This window comes from Spinacia oleracea, chromosome 3 (genome assembly GCF_020520425.1).
Source record: "Spinacia oleracea cultivar Varoflay chromosome 3, BTI_SOV_V1, whole genome shotgun sequence".
In the NCBI taxonomy this organism is placed as follows: domain Eukaryota; kingdom Viridiplantae; phylum Streptophyta; class Magnoliopsida; order Caryophyllales; family Amaranthaceae; genus Spinacia; species Spinacia oleracea.
The window spans coordinates 105505608-105520130 of record NC_079489.1 but is presented as its reverse complement, the minus strand read 5'-3'; the positions used below and the strand labels follow the sequence as shown (position 1 = coordinate 105520130).

The following is a 14523-nucleotide window of genomic DNA, read 5'->3' as shown; positions in this document are numbered from 1 at the left end:
TCCTGATCATGGTCACCAAAAACAAGAACAGTAGACCAAATAGCTGGCATAGGAAACACACCTCTGGCCGCATTCGGATATAATGGAATATCTGTCGGACCATATAAAACACGTTGACCTTGTTCTTGGAATTGATTAAAACGGCGCTCCAGATGGAATTTGGAAGCAAAAGCCGAAGAACGACACGTGGTAGGACCATGCCCGACAAAACCACATTTTTTACAAAATCTTAACACACCTTCATATTTAAACTGAACCCACGTGACACGATTGTCGTATGTGGGAAAATAACAACCTGAAATTAATGGTTTTGCCAAATTAACCAATACCTTAACCCGGGGGCACGGCACCGGATATTCAACAGCAGGGATAACGTCCACCCTTGTCACCACACCAACATGGGCAACCACCGCAGCTGCCACATCCGGATTAGAGAACTGGAGGGGCAGACCATCAACAGAGATCCACATCTCTGCAAGGTGAAGGTTTAACTTGCTCAGCACGGAATGATCACGAACCCTTTGCAACACCATAATACTCCCTTTCAGATGAACCCAGCCCTGAATATCCAGCTCCAAAGCGTAGTGTTCATTTTGGCATATGAACAGAATATCGGGACCAAACGCCTTCATTCGAATCGCGCCACGAAGATGCCAGACCCGGTTGATGAGACGCTGCACCAACTCCACAGAAAACACCCTCGTATCCCACGTTCTTCCAATAACAATGCAATTCTAGTTAATCGAATCCTCTCCATTTACAGGAGGAACTTCCATGACTATACCAATTCGATGAGGGTAAACAAAAGTGGAATCGTTTGAGGCCATGATGAAATTTTGGTTTAGGGTTTTGTGTTTTGTTGAGAGGGGGAATATGAACAGAAGAGACGAAGCAGGAGGGCACTAAAGACTAGGAATTAAAAGATCGGAAATAAAGTTTGAGAGGATTTTCTCTTTCTAAAAAACTCTCTTTCTAGAGATTAATTGTACGTGATAGGTAATGTGAACCGTTTATTTAGAACAATGATTCGTAGATTTTCATATTTTCAAAATTTGTACTTCCTCCGTTCCGCAAAAGATGCATCATTTCTATTTGCACGTATGCCAATACACTTCTTTGAACATTAATATCTGATCTCACTCGACTATGTTTTTTCTTACACAACAGTGAAAAATGATTGTCAAAATTGATTGATGAATAGTGCGCAAATGAGAAACGATGCATCTATTGTAGAACAGAGGAAATAGGATTCAGTCCATGTAAGTAAGACCGGATAGGATTTTCAGGTCGATGGGAAGAAATCTACAAAACCTAAAACTACGACAGCCCTTTCTAGTCCTTCATCAAGATCCTCCTGCTCCTATGGTGGCTTTAAACTTAGCATCTAGGTTTACTTTTACCTGGTAAACTGCAGTTGGTAACTTAACTTGTAAGCAAAAATTGAATGTTACTGAGTACAGAGTATATTATATCCAAAGTATCAACTGTAGATTACTAACTCTCCACTTCATCACATTTTATAGTTCAATCAAACTAAAGCTGCATGGGATTTATAATTACAACTACTAATAGCTACAACTACAAGAGATTGTTATTTATGAATCATGATGTAAAGAATTTCCAGAGCTTTTTTCCCACAGACGCTTGACCTGGATGATCATCATCTTCATCTCCGTCATCATCTTCATGCATGTCATCGTCACTGCCATACTCATCGCCATCTTCTTCTTCATTCTCATTGACCATGCTTCTATCTTCTTCAACATTTTCTGATCTTTCACTGACCTCACTCAACAATGCATCTTCGACTGTCTTTACTTCTTCACTAAATAATCTACTCTTTGCTGATTTTGCAGTATCAACATGATTGTCAGCAACATTGGCGGCTGCATTATACTACATTGAAAGAATATCAACATATAAAAATGACCAATAATGTCAGTCAAAATTGAACTACAATAATAATAATATCCTCACCCTATCAGATGAAAACTCAACACTTCTAGTGGTTGAAACTTGCACAAAATGTAATTTTCTGTCACTGGCAGCAGCAACATCCAACAATTGAGCAGGTGTTTCATCCTCGATCTGCACTGCTTGATTAGTGTCTTTGCTGCTAACCTCATCCTCGTTCTCAGGTTTACCACTTGAGGCTGCACTGTTAGATATATATTATAAAAATGTCAGACCAGGTATGCAATCTAGAAAGTAAAACTAGCATTCCTTCCACTGTGCCACTGGGTACTTCCAGTTTTCATATCAGCTTGTGCCATAGTTCTACCACACAAAAATTAAAATTAAACCTTAAGGAACATGCCAACCGCCAGCCAATGACAAGATTTGAAATGTTAGAATACCTGGGTATTATACAAAAGAAGGGTACTTTTGACATGGAACTTTCAAAAACAGGAGGAATAAGATATAAATAGTATTCCAAATTTATGAGACAGAATATAAAAGTAAAATCCTGTTAAAATAAAAAAAATAAAAAAATAAAAAGGGAAAGAAAATCAGTAAAAACATTAACTAGGCTATTAAAAACTCAAAGGTACCTGCAAAGAAGAGTGCATGGGAAGCAACTTTTACCGCGTGCTTTTACTTAATTTTACATGGAAGTAACATAAGGACTCATAAAAATAAATCAGATAAGAGCATATCGCAGGCTCACAGTAGCATATTTGAGGATCCAGAAAAGTCAGGCTATGATCCAGATCTTTAATTTTTCTGATTAATACGGTTGGGATAGCAGCACTTTTTCTCTTTGGGAAGGAGGGTAAGGCGTTTTCAGGACGGTAAATTGCCCTATTGCTAGTTATTTTTTTGGTTTCATGAGATTTCTGTTTTACCAAAAAAGAATACGTCTAAAACCAAGCACTTACTGTTAAATCTATTGAATCTGGAAGGACACTAAATCATGTTTCAGGCCCTTTCAAAGGCCCCAATTTGTTTGGTGCTACTAAAATTGGGTACATGCACTAGATAAGCCGTTGAAAGAAAGACCTATCAGCTGATTCATTAGTTCATAGATAGTGGATAGTAGCCGTAGCACAAAACCAAATATTCCCTTGAGCTACTCCCTCATCTGAATGGTTGCAAGTTCACGATACATGACACTGTACAAAACTTATTTCCCATGTTGTCTATACAGCTCCAGCTAATTAGCTCATTATTGACATGATCCATTGAAACATACCAAACAGAAGACAACAGTGATACATCCCCAAAATCAGTCAGGCTATTGCTCATCTATTTAGAAAAGAGTTGTCTTCCCCGTAATAGAGGGATTTTTTCACTTAAAACCACATGCCAATCTTATTAAAATAAGTTTTTTTGTTGAAAAATATCATATGGAAGAATGACATTAGGTGGAGGGAATATCAAGTAGCAAAGAAAAGATATTTAAACAAGAAGGTTGCACTGATTTTTACCAAGACAAGTCCTAACACTTACTAGTATCTTGCGAAAGAAACAAGATGAGAAAGGCTTACACTGTATGACGTCTAAGATTGTATCGCTTTTGACCAGGAGTAGGTAAAGCAGTGGCAACTGTTTGACGCCTCTTCCTCCGACCACCGGTTGTCACACTATCAGCATTTCCCTCACTCTGCTCAATATCCTGCTCACTTTCAGTCACTTTAGACGCCTGAGAACGCCTGCGCTTACGGGCAGCATGTGTCACGTCGGCATGAATAATCTTTTCCTCGTTATTCACATTTGCACCGACAGAATCGTTTGGCTTCACCTCCATCTCCGCTACTGATCCATCCATTAATATAGCCTTTGCATCTTCTATCACTGCTTTAACAGAATGTGTCCTTTGAACTCCAGGACCACGTTTCCTCCCAGGTTTGTGCTGGCCATTCTTCAGACCAGATTTCTCAGGCTCCTTAATGCCTTGCCCTTCACTGCCATTATCAAACTCGTCAACTATCTGAGAATCATCAATGTTATCATCTCTAACATCAGACTGGGACATATTCATGGCATCGTAAACTTTTTCAAATGTTTGTCCTAGATCATCTACTGGAGAGGTTCCTGCCCTGACATTTACTTCGTCAACAGTAAAAGTTTGTTCCCTCACATGTTCATTTGCTTGCACGTATGAAGCAGATTGTGCAGTTTCTTCCATAACATGATTACCAGTATCTTGAATTCCCTTTTTAGGAGACAAATTAAAGAGGATTGAAGTACACTGCCGGAGGTGTCTCTTCAGCCCACCTAATTGAGGAGGATCCCTATCAACTCCCCCAGGAAGGGAAGACTCTGCTTTATTAACATTTCTAATGGGAGCAAGATCATCCTTAGCATCATTCTGGTCATCACGAGAAAACTTAGGGAAATGTGAAGACCCCTCCACTGTTGGTAGCTGGATATTACTACATAGAAATGCTTGAGCGGAATCTCCACAAGTTTTGCAGCACTTTATCTTTTCAATTAGAGCAACAAAGTGCCCCCTCTCACTGACCAGCTGCTCTCTCTGCTTCTTCAGCTTTTTACTAAGATTATCAAGAGCCTTAATATCTTTAGATATCTCAATACGAGTTTCTTCAAACTGCTTTTTGTTTAATTCCAGTTCCACCTTCTCCTTCTGAATGTGACGATGTTCAATTTCCATTTCTCCCCTATTTTTCTCTGCATCTTCCTTTAGATGCTTAAGACTACTCATTTCTCTCAACCTCATATCTTCCAAAGTTCTCTCCTTTTCTTCCACCAGCTTTGCCCACTCTTCCCGTCTTTTCTGCATGTCATTATAAAGATCCTGTTTCTGCTGCTCAAAATCTTGACACATGAGAGCTTGCTTATTTTTAGCCTCTTCAGCTAAAATTAACTTCTCTTGTTTCATCCTAGCTTCAAATGATTCTTTCTGTAATCTAAAGCTCTCCAACTCTAGATGGAGATGCCCCTCATTCTCAGTTCTCTCCCTTTTCAGTCTCTCCTCTTCCGAGTTTCGCAGCTTTTCAAAATTCGCTTTCTTTTCAGCTAACGTTTGAATCTCATTATCCACAATAGATCGTTTTTCATCCAATGCCTCCCAATCTTTCTCAAACTTCACCCTTTCAAGCTTCAAATCTGCAGCTTCCTTCTCTATTAGCTCATTCTGACGCCTCACATTGTCTATCTCCTGCTTTAAATTTGACTGCAACCGAAGATTATCCAACCTTTCTCTCTCTGCATCTGCCAGATTTTTCCGCTCTTCCTCAATATGCAGTTCCTGTTTCCTTACATTATCTCTCAACATTTCAATCTCCTTTCTTAAAGTCTCCAAACTCTCTTTATCAGTATTAACTTGTTTCTTCTCCACCTCCAGTCTTTTGGCTTCAGCTTTTAGACATTTTTCTTGCTCCTTCAAAGCTTTATTATTTACTTCGAAGTCTTTTTCTTTATCTTTCAACCTCTCTAATTTCTTGTCCAGTGCCAATTCTCTTTTACTCAGCTTCAACTCAAGATGATTGATTTCAGTTTCCTTAAGATCCACTGCTTCCTTTTGGCTTTTCATTTCCTCCTCAAGAGCTGCTTCTTTCTGTTTCATCTCTAACTCAAATTCATGCATTTTGGCATTGAGCATAACCTTATGCTCATTTTCAAGCTTCTCTAACTCCATCTGTGACGCAAAAAAGACAATGACAAAGTTTTCAAGAATCTAGCTCAGAAACTTGCACAGTCCATATAATCAACAGAAGAAAGCACCATAATGAAGTGGAGCATACATTAGACACAAACGCAGTGGACAAGAGTCCCTTATCACAACAATCTCCATACATATGTTCCAAAATTGATTAACTTCAAAACAATTTGAGCATCTCATATGGACCAGGCTTGCATTGTGTGTACTGTGTACCATCATACCATGTACTGATAGGCCCAGACATTTGAACCATGACACTTCTGAACAATTCATTTAAGTTTCTGTGAAGAACATAAGTTACATATGCCATTAAAGGGTACATAACTAAGCAACACGCATAACAGGAACAAAATCACAACCTCTTCACATTACAGACCTTCAGAAAGAAGGTCAAACGTAAATGACTATCATTACCAGGACAACTGTTTATTTTAAAGAAAGAATGAGAAGAACGATGCTTCCAAAAAAGCTCCTCCTTTCAAAGTGGCAAGGGGAGGTAAAAAATAAGCACACGTACCCCAGCAATAAAATAGTGGCCGCTTAAAATTTAATGGTTAATCCAATATGCAAATTGTCCTACTTCAGAATTAAAAAGAAGCGCAGGCAATTTAGTTAACCATTATACAACAACAACAAAGCCTTAGTCCCAAAATGATTTGGGGTCGGCTAACATGAATCATCGTAGGAGATCGTCATTGTCACCAATCAAACTAGAAAGGAGCAGGAAGTAAAAAAAAGAAAAAAAACAAGAGAAACTGGAATTAATGAAAGTAAGATAAGAGAAAAATGTATATATAAGAAAAATGTATATATATATATATATATATATATATATATATATATATATATATATATATATATATATATATATATATATATATATATTATAGAAAAAATATTGTAAGTAATAATAAAAAATAAGTAAAGTTTAAAATAAATGAATAAGTAAAATAAGTACATTTCAAAATAGCATGTAAAATTAAAAAAAAATTAAAAAGAATTAAAAAGAATTTTAAAAAATAAAATAAAAAATAAATAAAAAATAAAAATAAAAATAGAAAGAAACATAAAAATGGAAGATGTATATTCTCTCCCTCCACTCTGTCCTATCCAACGCCATATTTTCCTCAATCCCAAAAAAGCTCATATCGTGCTCAATCACCTTCCTCCAAGTTTTCTTAGGTCTTCCCCTACCCCTTGAAATTTAGTTAACCATTATATTTAAATAAAATAATTTAGTCCATTATATTTAAATAATAACATAACAATTAATCTTGGACTCTATTGCAAATGAGCATCATAAAGCTCTTAGGATCATTAAACAAAATCCCCCACTTGGAATTATAACTTACATTTTCTCTTGCATTAATCCTTTCCTCCTCTTCTTGCAGTTGTTTTTCCCTTGCCTCCAATTTGCATTTTATAGCTTCCGCTTTCTACAATAACGCAGAAGAAGAAGATCAGGATGTCAGGTATATAAAATATAAACAGTGATAATGAAAGTCACCTTCTCCTTTATATCCAAGTCCACTAATTGTTTCTTTACATCATCTTCTACTTTTCTCAAAGTTTCATTAGCCAAATCAATCTTTGTTTGTAACTCCACAATGTTTGACTCCTTTACTTTGCTAGAGATATCAATTTCATGTAATTTTTCCTCCCTCTCATTAAGGATTCTCCGACTCTCACAGAGTCTTTGTTCCCCTTCTTGCAGTTTCCTCTCCCACTCGATCATATCTTCCTTCTGCTTCTGAAAATATAACTCATGGGATTCTCGCCTGAAAAGTTAAACGCTTAAAACAGTCAACACGGGCAGGAATATTAAAACCCATATCGAGTTGCTGGGTGAAGTCAATCATCAATTGCAAACAAATCCTACGCCAATTTTTTAACTTAAACTGCATACTCTTGGGTTAATGATAATTTCTCCCTCTGAAGAATGTTTTCATGGACTTCTAAGTCTTGCAGCTTCCTGTCTAACTCGGAATTCTTTCTATTTGACTCAGCAAGTTTGGCGTCCACTGTACGAGACCTTTTCTCGACATCCAAGTTCTGTCTTTGAAGTTCCTCCATACGGGAATTTAAATCTGCCACAGTAGTCTCAGATGTATTTTTGTTTTTTGCATGTTCTTCATGAATATCACGCAAAGCTCTCTCAAGCTGAAATAGATAATTACAGTCCATCAAAGTTAGATGCACCATACAAGGCAATTATAATGAAGTAAAAAGGGTGCAATTAAATATAAGCAGACAGCGCACACTATGAAAATTCACACCACGGAAATCACTTGATGGCGCCAGTTCTCCATCTGAACCAGTAACCGTCCATCTACATAATCTAAAAAAAAGAACCATACCAGTAACTACTAAATAGTATAGATGCTCAACCCAATGTACAATTCCATATCATCATATAACATGACTCTCAAACTCATGAAAACAGGTAAATCATATATCTGTGCGTCCAAAATTTACCTCCATTGGGGAGCATGTGGACTAGGAAACACCCAGAGCCGCCAGAAGATCCTCAAAATTTACACAACTATTAGTAAATTACATGGAAAATTTACAGCACCGTAGGAATAAGGCAACCAGAAGAATTCAACAGCCATATCAAGGAAATTATCAAGTTCAGCAGCTTGACATTATTAAAAAAAAAAATCTCTTAGAAACTAGTTTACAGGATTTTTATTATATTTTATTTGAGCTAGTTTAAAGTTGTAATGGCTTTGATGTCACAACTTTGCTAAAATCATTAGTGTCGGGGTTACACACTGCAAAGAAACATAAAAAAAGTTGCAAAATAGAGACTAGCAACTTTTGTAGCTTAATTAATCAAAATACAAATGAAAAGCATGCAACTAGTTCAAAACATAACAAAGTATAAAACAGTCACTCAGGGTAAAGAAAAATGAAAAAATCCATCTAAGTCACTCATGCTATGAAAAAAATCCTGATCATTCGAAAAGGCTACCTGGGAAGAACAAAGTGCAGCACATCTTTTGGTGTGATGTACAAATTCGACCAAGAAGATTAAAACATCTAACAGAAGCATCTGACAAAAAAGATAGAGTCCAGTGATAAGAAAAAGGTACAACATACATCAACCAAACACCGTCTTTCAACTTGTAAAGCATTCTTCAGATTTTCCTCTCGCTTATCCGCTTCAGAAACAGAAATCAGATGAGCAGTCCGTTCACGTTTAAGAATCTCTTCCGCTTCAGAAACTTCTTGCCCTAGCTCTTCAGTTTTTGAAACTAAATCCTTTTTCTCAATGAGCAACAGCCCCATGTTGTATTGGTAGTCAAACAGCTATTGACAAAAGGTAAACTGATTAAAAGACATATCCACACCTTCACTAATAAAGCAATAAATAGCAAAACGGTGACACGAAACAGAAAACATCTTGCTATGAATTAACATAGATTAGACATCAAATAAGCAGGACATAGATTAGACATCAAATAAGCAGATTCTAAGGAAGAAATTTTGATTAATGAAGTGGAAATTACAGAAAATTTAAATGATATTCAAGCATTCGAGAGGCTTGATTCTATGAACTCTTAAAAGCTCAACCAAATTCTCAACAATATTCAACACAATTCTCCATTTCTCTAATATGCTATATAGAGCTTTTCCCCTAACAAACTAGCTAACTTAGTATGCAAGACACTAATAACTACTCATAAAGATAACACCTAAAGCGCCCCTCTCTCTTACATCAGTTCCTTCCATATCATCATATGCATCGCTGTACTTGGTTATAATTTGGTATGTAGTTACCAAAATCAAACTCGTAATAACTTTAAAATTTTAAAGACTAGCAGTAGAATAAAGTGTACATAATCCATACCATGAAACCAAAAAGTAAATACTACCTCAACCTCTAAATATCAAACCCAGTTTGATTTTAATGATCACTACTGATTTACAATGCGAAAACATTGATTAAAAATTCTGAACTTTATCACTTGTACATCTTGCCTTCCCTACCTCTCAGATCATTTACAACAAGGTTTGTTTTTCGGAATGTATGGATTAAAACCATGAGTAGTTTTCTGTAATCTCCCTATCACTCAAACACAAGCACATGTTCAGAACAACAAGCATGAATGTCCCAAATACCGAACAATAACAATTTTAATGTCTTTCCAAGAAAATCTAATGTTAATTAGCAGATCACTAAGTAGGGTTTATAGAACTAAAAACCAAGAAATCTCATCAAAACCCAAACACTCAATTCAAAACCCATAATCTAACTCTGAAATACTCAAAAAATACCCAGAAAAATCAATATACAAAAAACAATGAAATCAACACAATTAGAAAAATTAAGCCCAAAGACAAACCTCTTGTTCAAGCCGGGAAATCTTGTCAAGCGTAGCCTGACGGTCCTTCCTCTCTAAAGAAGACTCATCCAATAAACCCACTTCCTTAAACCTCCTCCAATCCTCCAAATTGCCTCCGTCAAATACAACATTCTCCGCCGCCGCAAGCGAACTCGTCGGTGGAGGAATCGGTGGGGCATCCAAGAACGCCGCCGTCTTCCCTTTTGCTGAAGGGGTTTGAAGGTATCTTGTGTTGATTCTGGGCTCAGTTCTTGGTATCGAAGTCGCTGGAGTCCATGGCGCCTTCCTTTGAGGAGTGAACATTGGATATGATTGTTTTAGGGTTTTTAGGGGGGAGCAACGGTTAATGCAATTCGTTGATGTAATTTATTTGATTTGAATAGGAGAGAGAAGGTTGCCGACCGTAAAGTATAACGGCTAGCCGGTGGTGGTTTGCGCAGTGATGGAGTTTACAGTAGTGACTAGTGAGAGATTGTGAAAAAAAATTGAATCATAAAAGAAGAAAGGAGGTTAGGTTTTTTTTTTTTTTGGGTGAATGAAGAGGACAGAACGTCCAGTAACAAAACAGACAAAACACTACAGAAACAAAAGGAACGAAAGCTAATCAGCCACACCACCAGGCCTCCTGCTCAGCTCTGGCACCATACGAGTCGCTCCGCTCATATCCTCCAATAAAATAGCATAAAGATTTTTCGGGATCGCCTCAAATATGACTCAGCTCCAAAGTTAGTCAACTAATCAGATGCTCGGTTTGCCTCCCTATAGCAACCTCTCATTCTCTACGAGCGATGAGAGCTTTACACTTCCGTATCATATGAATGTATGGAGAGTTGGCTGGACTTTCATCCACCAATTAACATACTTACTACCACTTATGAATCTACCAACAATGAGGGTAGGTATCTATCTACTACATTCGTTTCATAATATTCTTTACGGGTACTATTTGCACAAATATTAAAACAAAAAGGGAAGAGTGTGTAAAAAGGTGGGTGAGTGTAATAAAATATGGATAAAGTAAGTGGAGAGTGTAAAAATGTGGGTAAGTCTAAGGGAAAATGAATAAAATAAGAGAAAGTGAATGAAAAGTGATAAATGTTGTGGGGTAAGAGGGGTAAATAGTAAAGTTTAATGTCCAAAAATAGTATAAAGCATAAGTGTAAATAACTTTCAGAAACGGACTTAAACGGAAAGCGTAAAGAAGTTTCAGGAACGGAAGTAGTACTTTGTATATACATACTAGACATGTGTCATCTTCTGGCTCGTCCTTAATTTATTTCTTTTACGGAGTAATAAATATGTCTAATTAAAGAAACTGTATATTTTTTTTATTTTTTTTCTTTGATTTTTTTTTTTTTGGCAAGTAAGTGAGCAATATATTAAAAGAACTCCAAGGTTACACCCTAGCTTGGAAGGCAAGACACCACCAAGAAAAACAGAACAGGCAGCATCCTGATAAAACCTAATACATCACACCTAGGAGAACAAAACAGAATTACAAGGAAGAAAACCAATCCCTATCTGATTGCTTTACACTCTTACTTATTAGGTTCTGAACTCTACATTTCACATCAGACTGAACTCTTTGCACTGTGGTCTGAAAAGTAGGCACTGTCATATCCCAAACAGCTGTATTCCTGGCTCTCCAAATGTGATAGACCAAAGCAGCCATAGTGGTATAGGCCACCTTCCTTCTGAAGTCCCCTTTGCAGGATCTTCTTATCCAGATCATAATCTGTCCCATGTCAGATTTGGTACAATGCAACCCCAACCAATGCAACAAGGAAGCAGCACAACTAGCACTAAAAGTGCAATCACAAAAGAGATGTTTTACAGTTTCATCATTGTTGCCACAAACAGGGCAAAGTTGATCACACCCAATGCCCATTTTGTGAAGCCTTGTTCTTGTTTTGAGTCTGTCATGGCTTGCAAGCCACAGAATGAATCTGTGTTTAGGAACAGTGAGTCTATTCCACACAAATTTACACCATCCCACCTTAGGGAGCTCACTGGACATACCTTCATACATTTTCTTGATGGAATACCCAGAGGCATTTAGCCATTGAGTAGACTGCAAGGAGCTAGTGAAAGTATTCTTAACTGAACATACATACTTCACCACCCAACTGGAAGCAGCAGGTGCAGTGAAAGCAATCCAGGATTTATCTTTCACATAGACAGTGTGCACCCATTTCACCCATAGGTTGTCTTGTTTCTTGGCAATAGCCCAAGCTTGTTTACCTACTGCAGCTTGGTTCCATAGAACAAGGTTTCTGAAACCAAGCCCTCCCTGATTCTTTGGTAAACAAAGAGTGTCCCAAGCTATAGATCCTGGCCTGCTGTCTTCATATGTACCATACCAAAGAAAAGCTCTACAGACTGCATTGATTCTCTTCAATACAGCTTTTGGAAAAATGAAAAGTTGGGACCAGTAAACACTAATGCTCATAAGCACAGAGTTTACCAATTGTGATCTTCCAGCAAAAGAGAGATGCCTTGAGCTCCATATCTTGATTCTGTGAACCATTTTGTCAACTAAAGCTTCACAATCACCAGCTTTCAGCTTCCAAGGGCTAATTGGCACCCCTAAATACTTGAAAGGTAGAGTGCCCATCTGGAAACCAGTCATGTTAACTATGTCTTGGACAGCATTATCTGGCATGCCACAACAATAAATAGAAGATTTCCCTGTGTTAACCATAAGACCAGTGGCTTCAGAAAACAGATTAAATCCCTCAAGCATAAGTTGTATCACTTTTGGATCACCTTTGCAGAACATGAGAAGATCATCTGCAAAACACAGATGATTCAGTTTCATACTCCTGCATCTAGAGTGAAACTTGAAATCAGGGTGTTCACTCATTGTTATCATAGCTCTGGAGAAGTATTCCATGCAGAGTGTGAAAAGGAGGGGTGACAGAGGATCACCTTGCCTTAAACCCCTTCTAGGGTGAATGAGATCAGTAGGAGAGCCATTTAGCAAGATTGTATACTGAGTGGTACTGAGGCAGGTCATGATAAGGTGAATAATGTGGGTAGGAAAACCCAACTCCTTCATAACTTCTTCAATGAAACCCCACTCCACTGTGTCATAGGCTTTCTTTAGGTCTAACTTCATGAAGCAATTAGCTTGTTTCTGACCTTTCCTATACATTTTGATAATATCCTGGCAAACCAAGACATTATGTAAAATGGATCTTCCAGCAACAAAAGCTCCTTGGTTATGAGACACAATGTCAGGCAACACTGAGTTGAGTCTAGTACAAAGCAATTTTGAAATGCATTTATAAACCACAGAGCAGCGGGCAATTGGTCTAAAATCACCAACAGAAGCAGGAACACTTACTTTAGGAACCAGAGTTATGGAAGTAACATTGATCTCTTTGAGAAGTTTCCCAGTTTGGAAGAAATCACAGATGGCAGTATGTAAATCAGTTTTGACTACATCCCAGGAAGATTTGAAGAAATAGCTGTTAAAGCCATCAAGACCAGGTGCCTTATTGTTTGGAATGGAGTCCAACACTGTCTTTACTTCCTCTAAAGAGATGGGAACACTGAGCTTAGCAAGGTGATCAAGGGATAATCTAGCTCCTCTATCTATGATAGCAGGGTTCACATGGGATCTATGAGTCATGGTTGTCTGAAAAAGATTCCCATAGAACTGAACAAATTCTTGTTGAACCCCATCTGTGGAAGTGATCCACTCCCCTTCAGCATTTTGCAAGGAGTAGATTTTATTTTGTTTCCTTCTTTGCTTGATACTTTGGTGGAAAAGTTTAGAATTTTCATCCCCATGTTCCAGCCAATTTAATTTAGCCCTTTGTTGCATGAAGGAAGAAAAAACTGCTTGAGTCTTCCTATAGTTATCAGCACATGCCTTTTCATTGGTTGCAAGAGTGTTGTTGGTGGGATCAGCATGTAAGTGAGATTGAGCAATGGTGAGCAGCTCCCTTGCCTTGAAGTAATCAGCCTCTACCTCACTGAAACCAGATTTATTCAGCAATTTAAGATCAGCTTTGATCCATCTGAGTTTCTGAAAGATTCTGAACATTGGACACCCATAGACATATTTCTTCCAATTGTCTGCAACGATTTCAGTGAACTTTGGAGAGGTAGTCCACATGTTAAAAAATCTGAATGGTCTTCTCTGTGATTCTCCCTTGTAAGTGCTCAGAAGCATGGGACAATGATCAAACTCCTCTTCTGGGAGATAAGTAGCTTCAGCATTTTCAAAGTTTGAATCCCATGCATAGTTAGCTAAAACCCTGTCTATTCTTGTGAACACCCTATCAGTGCCATCTTGCTTATTGTTCCATGTGTAGTGCCTTCCAACTGTCTTCACTATAGTGAGCTGGCAAGAATTCATACACTGTCTCATAGGTTGAATTTCAGTAATTCTGACTGCTGAACCTATCCTGTCTTCCATCTCCATAACAGCATTAAAGTCTCCCATGATAATCCATGCTTTATTACCACCAGCAGTGGCTAGTTCAGTGAGAGATGACCATAGAGCCTCCCTTTCCCTAGCAGTATTCAGGCCATACACAA

General features: G+C 37.8%; 1 protein-coding gene across 1 annotated transcript; it reads right to left on the bottom strand.

Moving 5' to 3' along the window:
* Nucleotides 1-1466: 1466 nt before the first annotated feature.
* Nucleotides 1467-10693, bottom strand: LOC110801845 (nuclear matrix constituent protein 1). The gene is made up of 8 exons (XM_022007259.2): nt 9976-10693; nt 8729-8938; nt 7533-7786; nt 7134-7404; nt 6979-7062; nt 3489-5602; nt 1978-2158; nt 1467-1896 (listed from the first exon to the last, which is right to left on the bottom strand). The coding sequence occupies exons 1-8, from the start codon at nt 10276-10278 to the stop codon at nt 1603-1605; spliced, it is 3711 nt and encodes a 1236-aa protein (XP_021862951.1). The 5' UTR covers nt 10279-10693; the 3' UTR covers nt 1467-1602.
* Nucleotides 10694-14523: the final 3830 nt, after the last annotated feature.

What these genes read in the sequence shown, in the direction of transcription:
- LOC110801845 (XM_022007259.2), bottom strand. Translation starts at nt 10,278, where the DNA reads ATGTTCACTCCTCAAAGGAAGGCGCCATGGACTCCAGCGACTTCGATA. An exon ending in AATCTTAGACGTCATACAGT is followed by an intron (nt 2,159 to 3,488) that starts GTAAGCCTTTCT and finishes TATATCTAACAG; the next exon opens with TGCAGCCTCAAGTGGTAAAC. An exon ending in TTGAGTTTTCATCTGATAGG is followed by an intron (nt 1,897 to 1,977) that starts GTGAGGATATTA and finishes CTTTCAATGTAG; the next exon opens with TATAATGCAGCCGCCAATGT.